At 41.2% G+C, this 15,890-nt stretch overlaps 1 protein-coding gene and 1 pseudogene across 25 annotated transcripts in view; both read right to left on the bottom strand.

Annotated features, from left to right (window-relative positions):
• The window catches only part of BCAS3 (BCAS3 microtubule associated cell migration factor), a 712,862-nt gene that overhangs the window by 573,806 nt on the left and 123,166 nt on the right, over window positions 1-15,890 (bottom strand). For all 24 annotated transcript variants that reach the window (XR_013406305.1, XR_013406308.1, XR_013406307.1 and 21 more), the window contains exon 7: window positions 13,114-13,186. Coding sequence is in view for 19 of the 24 variants with exons in the window: in XM_077970813.1 (XP_077826939.1) it covers window positions 13,114-13,186 (73 nt within the window). In the remaining 5 variants the exon portion in view is untranslated. The remainder of the gene's footprint in view (window positions 1-13,113; window positions 13,187-15,890) is intronic.
• LOC144335452 (keratin, type I cytoskeletal 18 pseudogene) lies at window positions 9,664-12,826 on the bottom strand (annotated as a pseudogene). The gene is made up of 2 exons (XR_013406323.1): window positions 12,178-12,826; window positions 9,664-11,218 (listed from the first exon to the last, which is right to left on the bottom strand). The product of XR_013406323.1 is annotated as a keratin, type I cytoskeletal 18 pseudogene (transcript).

Here is a 15,890-nt window from a genome sequence, read left to right as displayed (position 1 = left end):
GGGAGGAACAGAAGAAAGAATTACAAAGAGACATGAGGAAACTCTGGGGAATAAGATGTTCCTTGTCTTGTTTGCAGAAACAGTTTCAAAGTTATATACACATCAAACACATAAAATTGTACACTTTATCTATAGTTCATTGAATTTCAATTACACCTCAATAATTAGATGTTAAAAGTATGTATGACCACACACACTGCAGTCTTTCCTGCTACAATTATGATTCTCAATGGGGAATAATGTCAGTACATCAAAGAAGTTGTATTATGGCCAGGTGCGGTGGCACACGCCTGTAATCCCAGCAGCGCTTTGGAAGGCTGAGGCAGGTGGATCCCCTGAGGTCAGGAGTTCAAGACCAGTGTGGCCAACATAGTGAAATCCCATCTCTACTAAAAATACAAATATTAGCCAGGCATGGTGGCGAGCACCTGTAATCCCAGCTACTTGGAGGTTGAGGCAGGAGAATCATTGAACCCGGGAGGCAGAGGTTGCAGTGAGCTGAGATCGCACCACTGCACTCCAGCCTGGGTGACAAGAGCAAAACTCCATCTCAAAAAAAAAAAAAAGGAAGTTTTATTAATAAATAAAATTCATACCACTTTACTTTTTTGTACTATAATTTAACAGCAACTGAATACAAAGTACATTAGATCAACTGAATGCAGAAAACCAGGAGAAATCATGTTTTTCATGGCTCAGTTTAACTATGTCCTCTGTTTTGAAAGTGCTTAAAGAGTGTTACTCCCTGGCCTTTGTCCATTTTGTTCTTTTCTCCATAACTTAACAGTCTCATCTCTTTCTTATACCCCCATTCCATCAGGGCATCTTTGTCCTTTTTAGGTGAAATCTTTTACTTATTTAATTTTTTTATTAGCATTAAAACAACTTTTAAATGTTCTAATTTTGTACTCAAATTATTGTTCAGAAAACAATGTTGCATACATTTTCACCAAGCCTATTTCTATCCATTTTAGTGTGCAATTTTGTAGAATTAAGTGTACTGCCCCTCCAAATACACAGTGCATTCTCTATATCTTGTTCCTTGCCTTGGGAGACTGACCCATATCCTATGAATTGCATCAGTGGGCTCTCTGGACCTTCAGAATCCAGCCCCTAGTTTCTGATTGGGTTGACCCTGTAGGAAGCCTCTGGAGAAACAAGATGCCCCACTGTCGGCAGGGCACAGTGGCACACACCTGTAATCCCAGCACTTTGTGAGGCGGAGGTGGGCAGCTCACAAGGTCAGGAGATTGAGACCATCCTGGCTACTAAAAATATAAAAAATTAGCCGGGCATGGTGGCGGGCGCCTGTAGTCCCAGCCACTTGGGAGACTGAGGCAGGAGAATGGCGTGAACCCGGGAGGCAGAGCTTGCAGCGAGCCAAGATCATGCCACTGCACTCCAGCCTGGGCGACAGAGCGAAACTCTGACTCAAAAAAAAAAAAAAGAAAGAAAGAAAAAAAGATGTCTCACTGTCAAGTTACTGAAGATAGGCTAAATCCATTCACCAGAGGCCACAGTTCCTGCTGCTAACCCTCTTCATGTCGCTTTCTCTGCAGGCTTTATTAAGGGTTATCTCCTCTTGCTTAGAAATGATAATAAACTAGGCATGGTGGCTCATGCCTGTAGTCCTAGCTATTCAGGAAGTTAAGGTGTGAGGCTTGAGTCCAGGAATTTGAGGCTGCAGTGAGCTAGGATCAAGCCATTGCACTTCAGGCTGGGTACAGAGTGAGATCCTGTCTCAGAAAGAGAGGAGGGAGAAAAGAAGGGAAAGGAAGGGGAGGGAAGGCAGGGAAGGGGAGGGAAAGTAAAGGGAGGGGGACAATAGGAGGGAAGAGAAGGGGAGGGGAAGGGAGGACGGATAATGAGTCTCAGCTCCCACATGTGTTATTTTATTTAAACTCTCTTTGAATTACCCAGTTTGAGTATGCTATCTGTTTCCAGCAAGGGCCCTAACAGCACAGATTTTCAGGAATACATATATCAAACAGCAAGTAAGACAATTCTGTAAGAAATTAAACCAGTATTCCTTTGGTTTGGTCACCTGCAAATAACCATTTTGGTAAAACCATTTGAGATCTGTACCAATTTCAATATCACAAGAAAATATACAAAGTCTGCAAATATAATCTCACACAGTCTTTAGATGCGTCCATAGTTTAAATATTATAGTTTAAAATAAATAAACAACTAGCCCATGGTTACAATTTTACAATATAATATGTGTATTCGTTGACACTGACAGACTACTCTTAACCTCCCACTAAGATCTGTTCAGCATGTGTTTTAAAACTGTATTAAGTGTGAGTCAGGTGTATAATGTTCTGGGCCCTTTGCCTTACCACCACACAAAAACTAAAAACTTGCTTTAAGTAATTAAGTGGACTGGGGTCATGAAAAATGTACACAATTAGCATTTAAACTAGTGACTCCTGTTTATCAAAGACAAAGTTAACATTTTAAGACATATTACAAAAAAATCCCTAAACCACATGAGAAAGAGTAATTAAATCGAAGTAACAGTAAAGTCATCTTATTTCCCTAAGATTTCCTACATCCATAATCAGATAAACAGAGATCATATCTAGCAGGCACTGAGGTCTTAGTTGTTCTAAGCTAATACTAAAACCCAGAGCACCACAAATCATCTCTGTTATTGGATCGCCTAGTATGCTAACTCATCCCATTAAAAAGGTCTCTATGCCAGTGTGGCAGTTGTCAGCATAAATGGTATACCAAAGATGTAAAGCCCTTTCTTTGAGCAGTAAAGAGAGCCACAGAGCCATGGCAGAGAGCTAGAAGAAAATCCAGATACCCACAGAAAGCCTGAAAAATGCCAGAGAGATGGGCAAATGAAAGACTTGGTGTCTGGATTTGGTGCCAAGGAACTGTTGGAAGAGCCCATGTCTACAAGCAGCAAAGACTGGAAAAATGGCATAAATCTTCTTTGCTGCCTATGCAAATAATATCGGTCAGACCTCGCAAACACAACTGACAAAAATCAGTCAAATTGAAAACATCAGGTATCGTATATAAGGGCTCTGGGATTTTTCACGACAAAAAGAAGAGTCACATACCTATTATCCCAAGCAATATGCCTCTACTTCTAATTATTTAATAACATAACCCTTATTTACATTAGACAAATGTTGAAATAAAGCCACTGCAGTACCACTTCAGGATGGTGACACTGCGCTTAACCTCCACCTAACAACCACAGCTTTAGGAAACTGGTTTCTACATACCACTCCATGGACCTCTGCCAATCCAAGATGACGCTTTTGCCAGTTTGTAATAATGAGAGAAAAATATTAACATTGTGAATTAACTGTATTCTATTTAATGAACAATTAATTTTGAAATTAAGTCATTCCTCCTATTTAGCTATTAAGATTATGTTGTTTTTCTCAGCCGTGTGCAATGGCTCACGTCTGTAATCCCAGCATTTTGGGAGGCCAAGGCGGGCGGATCACTTGAGTCCAGGAGTTTGAAACCAGCCTGGTCAACATGGGGAAACCCCATCTCTACTAAAAATACAAAAATTAGCAGGGCACAGTGGTGCACACCTGTAGTCCTAGCTACTTGGGAGGCTGTGGCAGGAGAATTTCTTGAACCCAGGAGGTGGAGGTTGCAGTGAGCCAAGATCACACCACTGCATTCCAGCCTGGGCGACAAAGTGAGACTCCGTCTCAAAAAAAAAAAAAAAGAAAAAGAAAAAGAAAAATTGTTTTGCTTTTCTCAAAGTAAATTCAAAGTAATAACTGATAGTCAACTGTAACTTTTTCACATGTCCTTGCTTGGCAAAAGACTTTAATTTTTCTGATTATTGAAATCCTGTCTTGGAAACAATGGCCATAGAATGCCTATATAACAAGAGATAAGGGATTCCTAACCAATTGAGATGAAGAAATTTTTGCTTACTGTTAGAAGAATTTTTTCCCATCACAGTGATGCGTGATGGGAGCCTCTGGACAAACCCTTAACCTCTTTTCTTCATTTACAATACAAGGCAGTTAAATGACATGATCTCCAAGGTTCTTTCCACTTCCAATAGTCTATGATTCTCCCTACATAAACATCATATTTTCACATAATGTGTGCAATGTGATCATAATATATTGGATTAAACATTCTTCAAGGTCTGCAGTCAGCTCTTGAATAATGTTACTCATTTGCTATTACTCATAGTAGCCAACAAGATTCTAACCATAAACAGCTACATTCTGGGAACTGTTTAGCATATCACACACAATAAACTTTGGTTTCCTCCCTGTCTCACATTATTACACAAGACACTGCCTTAGTTTCTGGATCAGTCACACAATAAATATTATCCCTTTCCAAGAGCTTAAACGACTTATCTGGAATTATTATGGTATGATTTCTCAAAACACAACAAAACAAAACACTAGAATACCTAAATAAATGGCACTTTAATGACTGTCATCAATGCAATAAGAGACAGTATGTTAAATTTTGGGCTAGGTGCAATGTATTTATTAATAAAGGATAAAATATGCACAACTGGGATTATCTGGTGAGAGCTAATCATACAAATTAGGTCATTTTTGTCTTACCCAACTAAATCAGAGTTGAGGGGCCAGTGGGGGAAAGCACTTGGGGCACATAGCACCTGCTCCAAAAATTAGCCATAAAGCCCAGCTGCTGAAACTGCCTGCTGTAACCCTAAGATCAGTTATAACTGGTAACTGCTGAAACGAACTGGCATGACTCCACCGTTGTCACTCTAGCACCAATGAGCTTTCTTCTAAAACAATACGTTGCATTTCTCTAATTTCCCAAGCTTTTCTTTGTTCTTCAGACATACCAAAACCACCCCAATCTGTGTATGTGCCCCAAATTGCAATTCTGTTTTACGTACATTCTCAAATAAAATGTTTTGCATAGAGATTCATCTCTGTATTTTTATTTTGACTTTGAATGACACTTTCCATAGCAATTCCCCCTTTTTTAAAAAAGGCACTATGAATTTATAAAAATGAAAAGCTGGCCAGCCCGGTCGCACCCGCCTGTAATCTCAGCACTTTAGGGGGCCGAGGCAGGTGGATCACAAGGTCAGGAGATCGGGACCATCCTGGCCAAAATGGTGAAACCCCATCTCTACTAAAAATACAAAAATTAGCTGGGCATGGTGGCACGTGCCTGTGGTCCCAGCTACTCAGGAAGCTGAGGCAGGAGAATCGCTTGAACCCGGGAGGTGGAGGTTGCAGTGAGCCAAGATCACACCACTGCACTCCAGTCTGGTGACAAAGCCAAGACTCTGTCTCAAAAAATAAAAAAATAAATAAAAGTTATACATCAAAAGAAAATCTTCGTGAATTTTCCCAAGAATAATTTAGTAGGCAGTATTAATTGTGAATATAAGCAACTTGACAAAGTCTAAACTACATGGGTGCTCAATAAAGCATGTGCCAGGGAGATGGAGAGCAACCTGCACATCCCATTCCTCTCCAAATGGAGGGATGTCCTTAGGTTTTGTACCCAACTGGGTATGAAAATGTAAACACCTAGGCACAGTACATATGATTCCTTAGATTAAGAGATATTCTCAATCATAAAAAAGTGATACTAAAAAATAAAGGACAACTGTAACTACTTGTATAGCAAGCTTCCTAAAATTCACTTAGGCAAAAAATATATATATATGAGGGTCTACTAGATACAGGGCACTGTGCTAATACCAAGAAAGAAATAAAGATGGGCAAGATAAAGAAAACATTCTCAAGGTATATGTGAAATTGGAGAATGTCTCTAAGCAGACACTTCATGATTATGTGTGGCTTTCTCCATCAGACTTCATTGGTTCCCTGAATGGTTCCTCGTATCACCTATATTTATGCCTATAAACGGAGTCTCATTAACTTAAATTATTTTGGAAGCACTTACATCTGTTCTACATCATCAGTTGCCTGCTGTTTTTTGTTACTTTATTTAAAAAACTGGAAGCAGGTGAAGGAATCTATCCATTCTTGAAATTACTTTGTATTGGACATAAGTTGGCACTGGACTTTTAAATAATAGTGTTCCTGAAATTAGCGGCCACAATTTTCTAATAGCCATGTTCTTCTTATATGATTGCTATCATGTAAAGGAGACTTCCTTTGAGTTCATTAAACGATGTGTTTACATGAAGAAAAAATAATAATAAAATAAAATTGGGGAAGTCCTTTTCCACACTGAAAAATTCTAAGTAACTAAATGGTATACGTCAAACATACTAAAATAACAAAAGTATCTTTTGCTTATGCAGAGACACTGCATCAAAATATACGCCTAACACAAAAACTCTCTTAAGAAGCTACTGTTTGCCAGAGCAATCAGGCAAGAGAAAGAAATAAAAGGCATTCAAACAGGAAAAAAGAAAAAAGTCAAACTATCTCTCTTCACTGGCAATATGACTGTATACCTAGAAGACCCGAAAGATTCCACCCAAAAGCTTCTAGATCTAATAAACAACTTCAGTAAGTTTCAGGATAAAAAAATCAATGTAGAAAAATCAGTAACATTTCTATATATGAATAACATCCAAACTGAGAGCTAAATCAAGAATGCAATCCCATTTGCAATGGGGGCGCGCGCGTGCGCGCGCGCACACACACACACACACACACACACAAAATACCTAGAAATACATCTAACCAATGAGGTTAAAGATATAAGGAGAACTACAAGACACTGCTGAAAGAAAGCAGAGATGATACAAACAAATGGAAAAACATTCTATGCTCATGGATTGGAAGAATAAATATTGTTAAAATGGTCAAACTATCCAAAGCAATCTATAGATTTAATACCATTCCTATTAAACTACCAATGTCACTTTTCACAAAATTGGAAAAACTACTCTAAAACTCATATAGAACAAAAAAGAGCCTGAATAACCGAAGCAATCCCAGGCAAAAAGAACAAAGCTAAGGCATCATATTACCTGACTTCAAACTATACTATAAGGCTACAGTAACCAAAACAACATGATGCCAGCACAAAAACAGACACAGAGACCAATGGAACAGAAAAGAGAATCCAGAAATAAAACTGCATATATCTACAACCATCTGATCTTCAACAAAGTCAACAATGACAAGCAATGGGGAAAGGACTCCCTAAACTATAAAAATCCTAGAAGAAAACCTAGGAAATACCATTCTGGACACCGGCCTTGGCAAAGTCCTCAAAAGCAACTGCAACAAAAACAAAATTGACAATTGGGAACTAATTAAAGACCTTCTGCACAGCAAAAGAGACTATCAACAGAGCAAACAATCTATAGACCTTTGTTGGATGTACAGTTTGTGAATATTTGTAGTGAATATTTTTGTGAATATTTATAGATTCATAAATATGCATAAATTATGCATCCAACAAATATCTAATAAGGAATTTAAACAGTTCAACAAGCAAAAAAACAACACCATTAAAAAGTGGGCAAAAGACATTAACAGACACTTCTCAAAAGAAGACATACAGGCCGGGCGCGGTGGCTCAAGCCTGTAATCCCAGCACTTTGGGAGGCCGAGACGGGTGGATCACGAGGTCAGGAGATCGAGACCATCCTGGCTAACACGGTGAAACCCCGTCTCTACTAAAAAAATACAAAAAAATAGCCGGGCGAGGTGGTGGGCGCCTGTAGTCCCAGCTACTCGGGAGGCTGAGGCAGGAGAATGGCGTAGACCCGGGAGGCAGAGCTTGCAGTGAGCTGAGATCCGGCCACTGCACTCCAGCCTGGGCAACAGAGCGAGACTCCGTCTCAAAAAAAAAAAAAAAAGAAGACATACAAAGATTAGCCCAGCAAAGGGGCACACACCTGTAGTCCTAGGTACTCTGGAAGAGATAAACAAATTGCTTAATTGCTCCTAACATAACCTCCTACCTTTTTTTTTTTTTTTAAAGAAATCTTTGTTACCTCTGAAAATAATTGGTCAGAAAGGTGTAAATACATAAATCTGAGGTTAGGGCACCCTTAATAGAGTTCATAGACAGAATATGCCTGTGTATGTATGGAGGAATGCCCTCATAATGACAAATAATATGGTTCCTGGAAAGAACATAGCTTGAGGATCAAGCAGAAGCCTGGGTCCATGACTCACTGTGTGACTGAACCTCTATTAGCTTCTTCATGCATAAAATGAGAATAATACGATTGGGCCAGATGTGGTGGTTCATACTTGTAATTCCAACATTTTGGGAGGCTGGGATAGGACGATTGCTTGAAGCCAGGAGTTCAAGACCAGCCTGGGTAACATAGTGAGATCTTTTCTCTTCAAAAAAAAATTTTTGTTTTAATTAGCCAAACATAGTGGCATGACTTATAGTCCCAGCTACTCAGGAGGCTGAGATGGGAGGATCTCTTGAGCCCAGGAGTTCAAGATTATAGTGAGCTATGATTGGACCACTGCACCTGGGCCTGGGTGAAGAGGGAGACTCTGTCTCTAAAATAAATAAATGAACACACAAACTCAATTGTCATAAACTCAACTGTATGTATGTATGTATGTATGTATATATGCATGTATGTATCGACTCATGGATTGTTGATGGCACTCATGTTCCTAGTATCCTTTATCTATCTAAAAGCAGAGCAGAGCCCTCCAAAAAAACCTCATTTGTCATAAATCTCCTCCCCTGGGGCAACTTAATCTCTTCTAGGATCACACCCAAACAGATATTGTTACAAAACTATCGCATCTCCTGTCTTTTCTCCTAAGGACCACCTTAATTTTCTAAAAAGTCACAAGTGCCCTTTCTTCTGCCCCCATTCTAAGAAGTCATTTGACCTACAAAATGTGCCCTTGTGTCCCTCTCCATCCCCATCTCCTATTGAGATGATATATAAACCACCCACCTTAAGTCACATTTTTTTTTTGCAAACTCCTATATGTACATATGTAATTAAATCTGATTTTTTGTCCTCTTGCTAATCTGCCTTTCATCAGTTTAAATTGCAGCCCTCTCCCCAAAGAATTTGAGAGGAGAGAAAATTATTCCTCCCCAATGGTAGTTACTAAAGAGTCTACTCTATTCAACATCACCATATGCTTACCCACTACAAACATTTAGACAAAAACTTAACAAGACATATTAGATCTACATCCATAAAACCACTTACAAACTTTTTTTTTTTTTTTTTTTTGAGACTGGGTCTCACTCTGTCACTCAGGTTGGAGTGCAGTGGTGAGATCTGGGCTCACTGCAACCTCTGCCTCCCAGGCTCAAGCAATCCTCCCACCTCAGCCTCCCAAGTAGCTGGGACCACAGGCGTGTGCCACCAGGCCCAGCTAATTTTTTTGTATTTTTTTGGTAGAGACATGGTTTCACCATGTTGCCCAGGCTGTTCTTGAACTTCTGAGCTCAAGCGATCCACCCACCTTGGCCTCCCAAAGTGCTGGGATTATAGGTGTGAGCCACTGCATCCAGACCTATTTCACTTTCTGTATCTTTTATATCCTTTCAACAGCAGAAGTTCCACTTGAGTTTTACATAAATTCTAACTCCCTGTTGAGATTCTCTATTTGTTGAGTTATTGCTATAACCCTTTCCTTTAACTCTTTATACACAGTTCATTTAGTTCTTAGAACATATTTATAATAGCTGCTTTAAAATCCTTATCTGTAAAAATTTAACATCTGGAGATAATCAGGTATGATTTCTTTCTTTTTTTTTCTTTTTTTTTTTTGACCTCTGAACTTTTTATTGGCCTCCTGCTCCCCAAAGGGTACCCTGCTTCTGCTGGCTTAATATCTCAGAACTTTGATGTTGTTGGTCTCAGACACCACTCTGCCATCCACTATCCTGCGGGAGGTGGTCTTCTGGATGGTTTGCCTGGAGTTGCTGCTGTCCAGGGCATCACCAAGACTGAAGTCCTCGTCATCTTCCAGCAGGTGACTGTAGGTGACGATCTCTGTCGCCAGCCTGACCTTGATGTTCAGCAGGGCCTCCTACTCCTGTCCCTCTGCCAGGTCTATTGCAGCTCTGACTCTAGGTGCAGCAGGATCCGGTTGAGCTGCTCCATCTGCAGGGTATAGCGGGCCTCCACCCCACTCAGGCTGTTCTCCAAGCTGGCCTTCAGATTTCTCATGGAGTCCAGGTCAATATCCAAGGACTGGACTGTACATCTCAGCTCCATGAGCATCAGCTCAGCAGCTCCAACCTCGGCAGACTGCATGGGGACCACTGTGGTGCTCTCCTCAATCTGCTGAGACCAGTACTTGTCCAGCTCCTCTTGGTTCTTCTGAGCCAGCTTGTCATACTGGGCCCAGATGTCTGCCATGATCTTGGTGAGATCCTGAGATTTGAGGGCATCTACCTCCACAATCAACCCAGAGCTGGCAATCTGTGCTTGTAGGCCTTTTACTTTCTCTTCGTGGTTTTTCTTCACGAAGAGCAGCCCCTCCTTGAGAGCCTCGATCTTTGTCTCCAGCTGCAGCCATTGACACTGGTGTCATCAGTGACCTTGCAGAGCCCATGGATGTCACTCTCCACAGACTAGGGCATGGCCAGCTCTGTCTCATACTTGACTCTGAAGTTATCAGCAGCAAGATGGGCATTGTTGCTCTGCAGAATGATGCAGGCATTGTCCACAGTATTTGGGAAGATCTGAACCCTCAGGTCCTCAATGGTCTTGAAGTAAATGGCTCCAGTCTCTGACCTGGGGTCCCTTCTTCTCCAGGTGCTCCCGGATTTTGCTCTCCAGCTTCTGGTTTCCAGTCTCCATACTCCTCACTCTGTCCAGTAGGAGGCCAGACAGTCATCCAGGCTTTGCATGGTCTCTTTCTCGTTCTGGATGCCTCTCAGTCCTGCCAGGCCCCCAGCCATCCACACAGCCAGGCCCCTGGACCCCATGCTGCCCCGGAAGCTGGTGGAGTGGGACCTGGAGATCCGGGAACCCGAGCCCCCGGTGCCTGCATAGATGCTGGCCACGCGGCTGACTGGCTGGGTGCCATAGCTGGGCACTTGGACAAAGCCCAGAGACCAGTAGTTGGTGGAGAACGTGGAGCTAGTGGTGAAGCTCATGCTGTCCAGAAGGGAGAGCAAGAGGACAGGACTCAGGCTTTGCCGAAGACCAATCAGGTATGATTTCTATTGTCTGCCTTTTTCTCACTGCTACAATTTCCTGTTTCTTGGCATGTGTCATAATTTTATATTTAAAAATAGACATTTTATATAATACAGTAAAACATTACTCCGGATTCTATGAAATCTGTCTTCTTCCACAATCTGCAATTGCTGATTTCTCTGTTCAGTTTTATTATTTCTTTTATTCTTGCATTACTTTAAAGCCTGACTTTCAGGGTCTGGCCATGTTATCTATGTATCTTAGTGGGCAGCCAACTATTCAACAGAGGATTCACTCAAATACCCCAGGTCAACAAAAGTTGTTTTCCTTTGCCAAAGGATCTGCACATCTACCCAGATTTTTCTTCCCCCTCGACCCTTTTTCATGGCTCCTCTGCATATGCATGAAGCCTCAGCTAGCCATTATCTTAGGCTGAAAGAGCCGCTGGCTCTCAAAGCACACATGCCATCAAGACAGTAATTTCCGCAGACAGTGCTGGCAGGCATATGCAATAACTGCCACTCAGAGATGAGTGAAAATTTTCCAAGCACAGCAGGTAAGGTACTAGTCCTCAAAACCCTTCTCACCCTGGAATACCCTTTATAACCAACCAAACTTGGAAGAGAGAAAGTGTGGAGTGGGATGGGAGCAGCTGCAGGCATGAATGCCACAGATTCCCACTGCTGTTGTGCGAGATGAGCAGTTTCTCAAGCTTAAACACTTTTCAGATTATTATATGTTTTTGGTTGAGTTTCAGAGCACTGCAATAGTTGTTTTCACTTGTTTTGCAGATGGCATTAAATCTAAGTCACAAACTCTTTTTTTTTTTTTTTTTTTTTTTTGAGACAGAGTCTCACTGTCACCCAGGCTGGAGTACAGTGATGCACCACAACCTCTGCCTCCCGGGTGGTTCAAGCAATTCTCGTGCCTCAGCCTTCCGAGTAGTTAGGATTACAGGCACATGCCACCACACTGGGCTAATTTTTGTACTTTTCGTAGAGACAGGGTTTCGCCTTGTTGGCAAGGCTGGTCTCGATCTCCTGACCTCAAGTGATCTGCCTGCCTCAGCCTCCCAAAGTGCTGGGATTATAGGCGTGAGCCACCATGCCCAGCCCACAAACTCTTAGCATTCTTAAATGTATTTATTTCAGTTTCTCTTTCACTACTATATTATAACCTACTCTGGCAGTCCTTGTCATCTGCTGCAATATTTCTCATTCCTTAAGATCTAACCTATGCTGCTCCTTCTCCATAAGGCTTTTTCTCATTAATTCATGCACATTGATCTCTCCCTTCTCTGAATTCCTGTCATACATCATTATTTCATAATTATTTTGCATGTGTTGTACTTTTTCTTTTCAGCCACATTCCTAAGTCTCTGGGGAAAGAAATTAGGCTTTCATGATTTTGTATCCTTATCTTATACCTGGCAAAGTGCTGAGTATACAGTAAATTCTCAAAGGCTGTATGTCTTCTTCAATCCAAAAATTTACACTTGAAGAAATTTGTCTTATAGCCTATGAGGTCAAACTCTACCATTAGGAAACAATAATCAAGACTCCAAGACCTAACCATGTTATATTATTAACACGTTCTTCCCTTCTCCAATGCCACATGATCTGAAGTGCACACTATTTACTGAAAGCATGGGGCAGAGACTGCTAGTAGCCAACCTAATATCCATTTTGATCATTTTCCTTACTAACAAAACCATAATCATTCCTAGCTTTCCTTGCAGCCAGAAGTTCAATTAGAGGGAATGCACTAACTGGAAAGATATTTGTATCTGTTCACAGTATTGTGGTAAGAAACAAAAAAGAAAATTCATGCAACACCTTTAGAACAGTATCAGGCACATGCTATAGCATCAATAAATGTCATTTACTGTTAGAAACCTTAACTATGTTTTACTTCCTTCTTCTTCTCTCCTATGAGAGCTTAGTCTTATGGTTACAAAGGTTTTATAACATCAAAGTTCTCCGTCTGGAATAATACAAATTTGTAATAGGTGATGCAAAGAATTTTTAAAATTTCCTTACCCAGAAGATCCAATGCTCTTACAAACACCAAGGAGGGGTCTTTTTTCAGCAAAGTTATCACATTTTTGAGCACCTGACAGGGAGGATAAAATAAATTGTAAGCTTTGAGGAATATTATTGTATAATTCCCACTATTTTCATGCTTTCAAAATACTTGAGAAGGAGAAGTATTCATTAAAAGTTGATGTAATTTATACAATTGAATAAAAAGAAGAAAAGTTACTATATAAAATCATTATATATTATATATATGTACTCATTTTAAAAATTGAACCAGCAAATTTTTTTTTTTTTTTTTTTGAGACAGAGTCTCACTCTGTCACCCAGGCTGGAGTGCAATGGCATGATCTCAGCTCACTGCAACCTCTGCCTCCTGGGTTCAAATGATTCTCCTGCCTCAGCCTTCTGAGCAGTTGGGACTACAGTCACGTACCACCATGCCTGGCTAATTTTTGTATTTTTAGTAGAGACACGGTTTCACCATGTTGGCCAGCCTGGTCTCATACTCCTGACCTCAGGTGATCCACCCGCCTCAACCTCCCAAAGTGCTACAATTACAGGCATAAGCCACCATAGCCGGCCTGAATCAGCAATTTTTTAATGTTTTATTGGCACCAATTTCAATCTTATACACCTTCCCCATGAGATCAGAAAACCATCCCATACCCCACCAACTATTTACATAAAACTAGTATAATATTGATGTTCAAACTAAATAAAGGTAGTTCAAGACAAGAAAATTATAAAATTATAGGTCATTCCCATTGATACACATAGTTGCAAAAATCCTAAACAAAATATCAGCAAACTAAATAGCAACATATATGAAAAAAATAAATTCTCATAACCGAATTAGATTTACCCAAGCAACAGTAATAGTTTGGCATTATAAAATATATTAACGTAATTAATCATGTTAATATTTCAGCAGACACAGAAAAAGCATTCAATTAGACTCTATACCTAATCATAAGAATAAAAAATATAACAAAAATACCTTTTTTAACCTAATAATGATCATCTACAAAAGATCTACAGCAAATGTCACAGGTAATGGTTCAGAGTTTTCCTAGTAACAGCAGTAACAACACAAGAATATCCATAGTTGCAGCTCCCATCAAGTCCTAAGTCCACATAATAATAATAATAAGTGAACCCAACAATATTACAGGATACAAGACCAATATAATACGAACAAGAAGCAAAAAAAGTAAAGTCAGGAAATATAAATGGTTCTGAATCATATGAAAAGGTGCTCTGTGTCTGCTCACGCCTGTACTCCCAACACTTTGGGAGGCTGAGGCAGAAGGATCACTTGAGACAGGGCAAAACTCTGTTATCTACAAAAAATAAAAACAAAAAATTAGTTGGGTATGGTGGCACACACCTGTAGCCCTAGCTACTCAGGAGGCTGAAGTAAGAGGACCTTACTACGATTGTGCCACTGCATTCCAGCCTGGATGACAGAGCAAGAATCTGTCTCATAAAAAAAAAAAAAAAAAAAAGATAAAGAAGTTTAATGTTCAACCTCACACATGACAGAGGTTCCTTAAAACTATATTGATAATGAAAACTATAATGATGATATTGATAATGATAATGATATAATGATAACTATATTGATAATGATAAGGAGTTCAGGACAAATCACCCCAAAATATGCCTCTTTGGCATATTGATTATTTTGAGCTAAAGGCATTTGAAAAACAGTAGATGGGGGGCGGAGCAAGATGGCCGAATAGGAGCAGCTCCAGTCTCCAACTCCCAGCGTGAGCGACACAGAAGACCGGTGATTTCTGCATTTTCAACTGAGGTACTGGGTTCATCTCACTGGGGAGTGCCGGATGATCGGTGCTGGTCAGCTGCTGCAGCCCGACCAGCGAGAGCTGAAGCAGGGCGAGGCATTGCCTCACCTGGGAAGTGCAAGGGGGAAGGGAGTCCCTTTTCCTAGCCAGGGGAACTGAGACACACAACACCTGGAAAATCGGGTAACTCCCACCCCAATACTGCGCTTTAAGCAAACAGGCACACCAGGAGATCATATCCCACACCTGGCCGGGAGGGTCCCACACCCACGGAGCCTCCCTCATTGCTAGCGCAGCAGTCTGTGATCTACCCGCAAGGCAGCAGCGAGGCTGGGGGAGGGGCACCCGCCATTGCTGAGGCTTAAGTAGGTAAACAAAGCTGCTGGGAAGCTCGAACTGGGTGGAGCTCACAGCAGCTCAAGGAAACCTGCCTGTCTCTGTAGACTCCACCTCTGGGGACAGGGCACAGTAAACTAAACAAACGCAGCAGACACCTCTGCAGATGCAAACGACTCTGTCTGACAGCTTTGAAGAGAGCAGTGGATCTCCCAACACGGAGGTTGAGATCTGAGAAGGGACAGACTCCCTGCTCAAGTGGGTCCCTGACCCCTGAGTAGCCTAACTGGGAGACATCCCCCACTAGGGGCAGTCTGACACCCCACACCTCACAGGGAGGAGTACACCCCTGAGAGGAAGCTTCCAAAGCAAGAATCAGACAGGTACACTCGCTGTTCAGAAATATTCTACCTTCTGCAGCCTCTGCTGCTGATACCCAGGCAAACAGGGTCTGGAGTGGACCTCAAGCAATCTCCAACAGACCTACAGCTGAGGGTCCTGACTGTTAGAAGGAAAACTATCAAACAGGAAGGACACCTACACCAAAACCCCATCAGTACATCACCATCATCAAAGACCAGAGGCAGATAAAACCACAAAGATGGGGAAAAAGCAGGGCAGAAAAGCTGGAAATTC

Source organism: Macaca mulatta, chromosome 16 (assembly GCF_049350105.2).
Source record: "Macaca mulatta isolate MMU2019108-1 chromosome 16, T2T-MMU8v2.0, whole genome shotgun sequence".
Taxonomy (NCBI): Eukaryota; Metazoa; Chordata; class Mammalia; order Primates; family Cercopithecidae; genus Macaca; species Macaca mulatta.
This window is presented reverse-complemented; position numbering and strand designations above follow the sequence as displayed.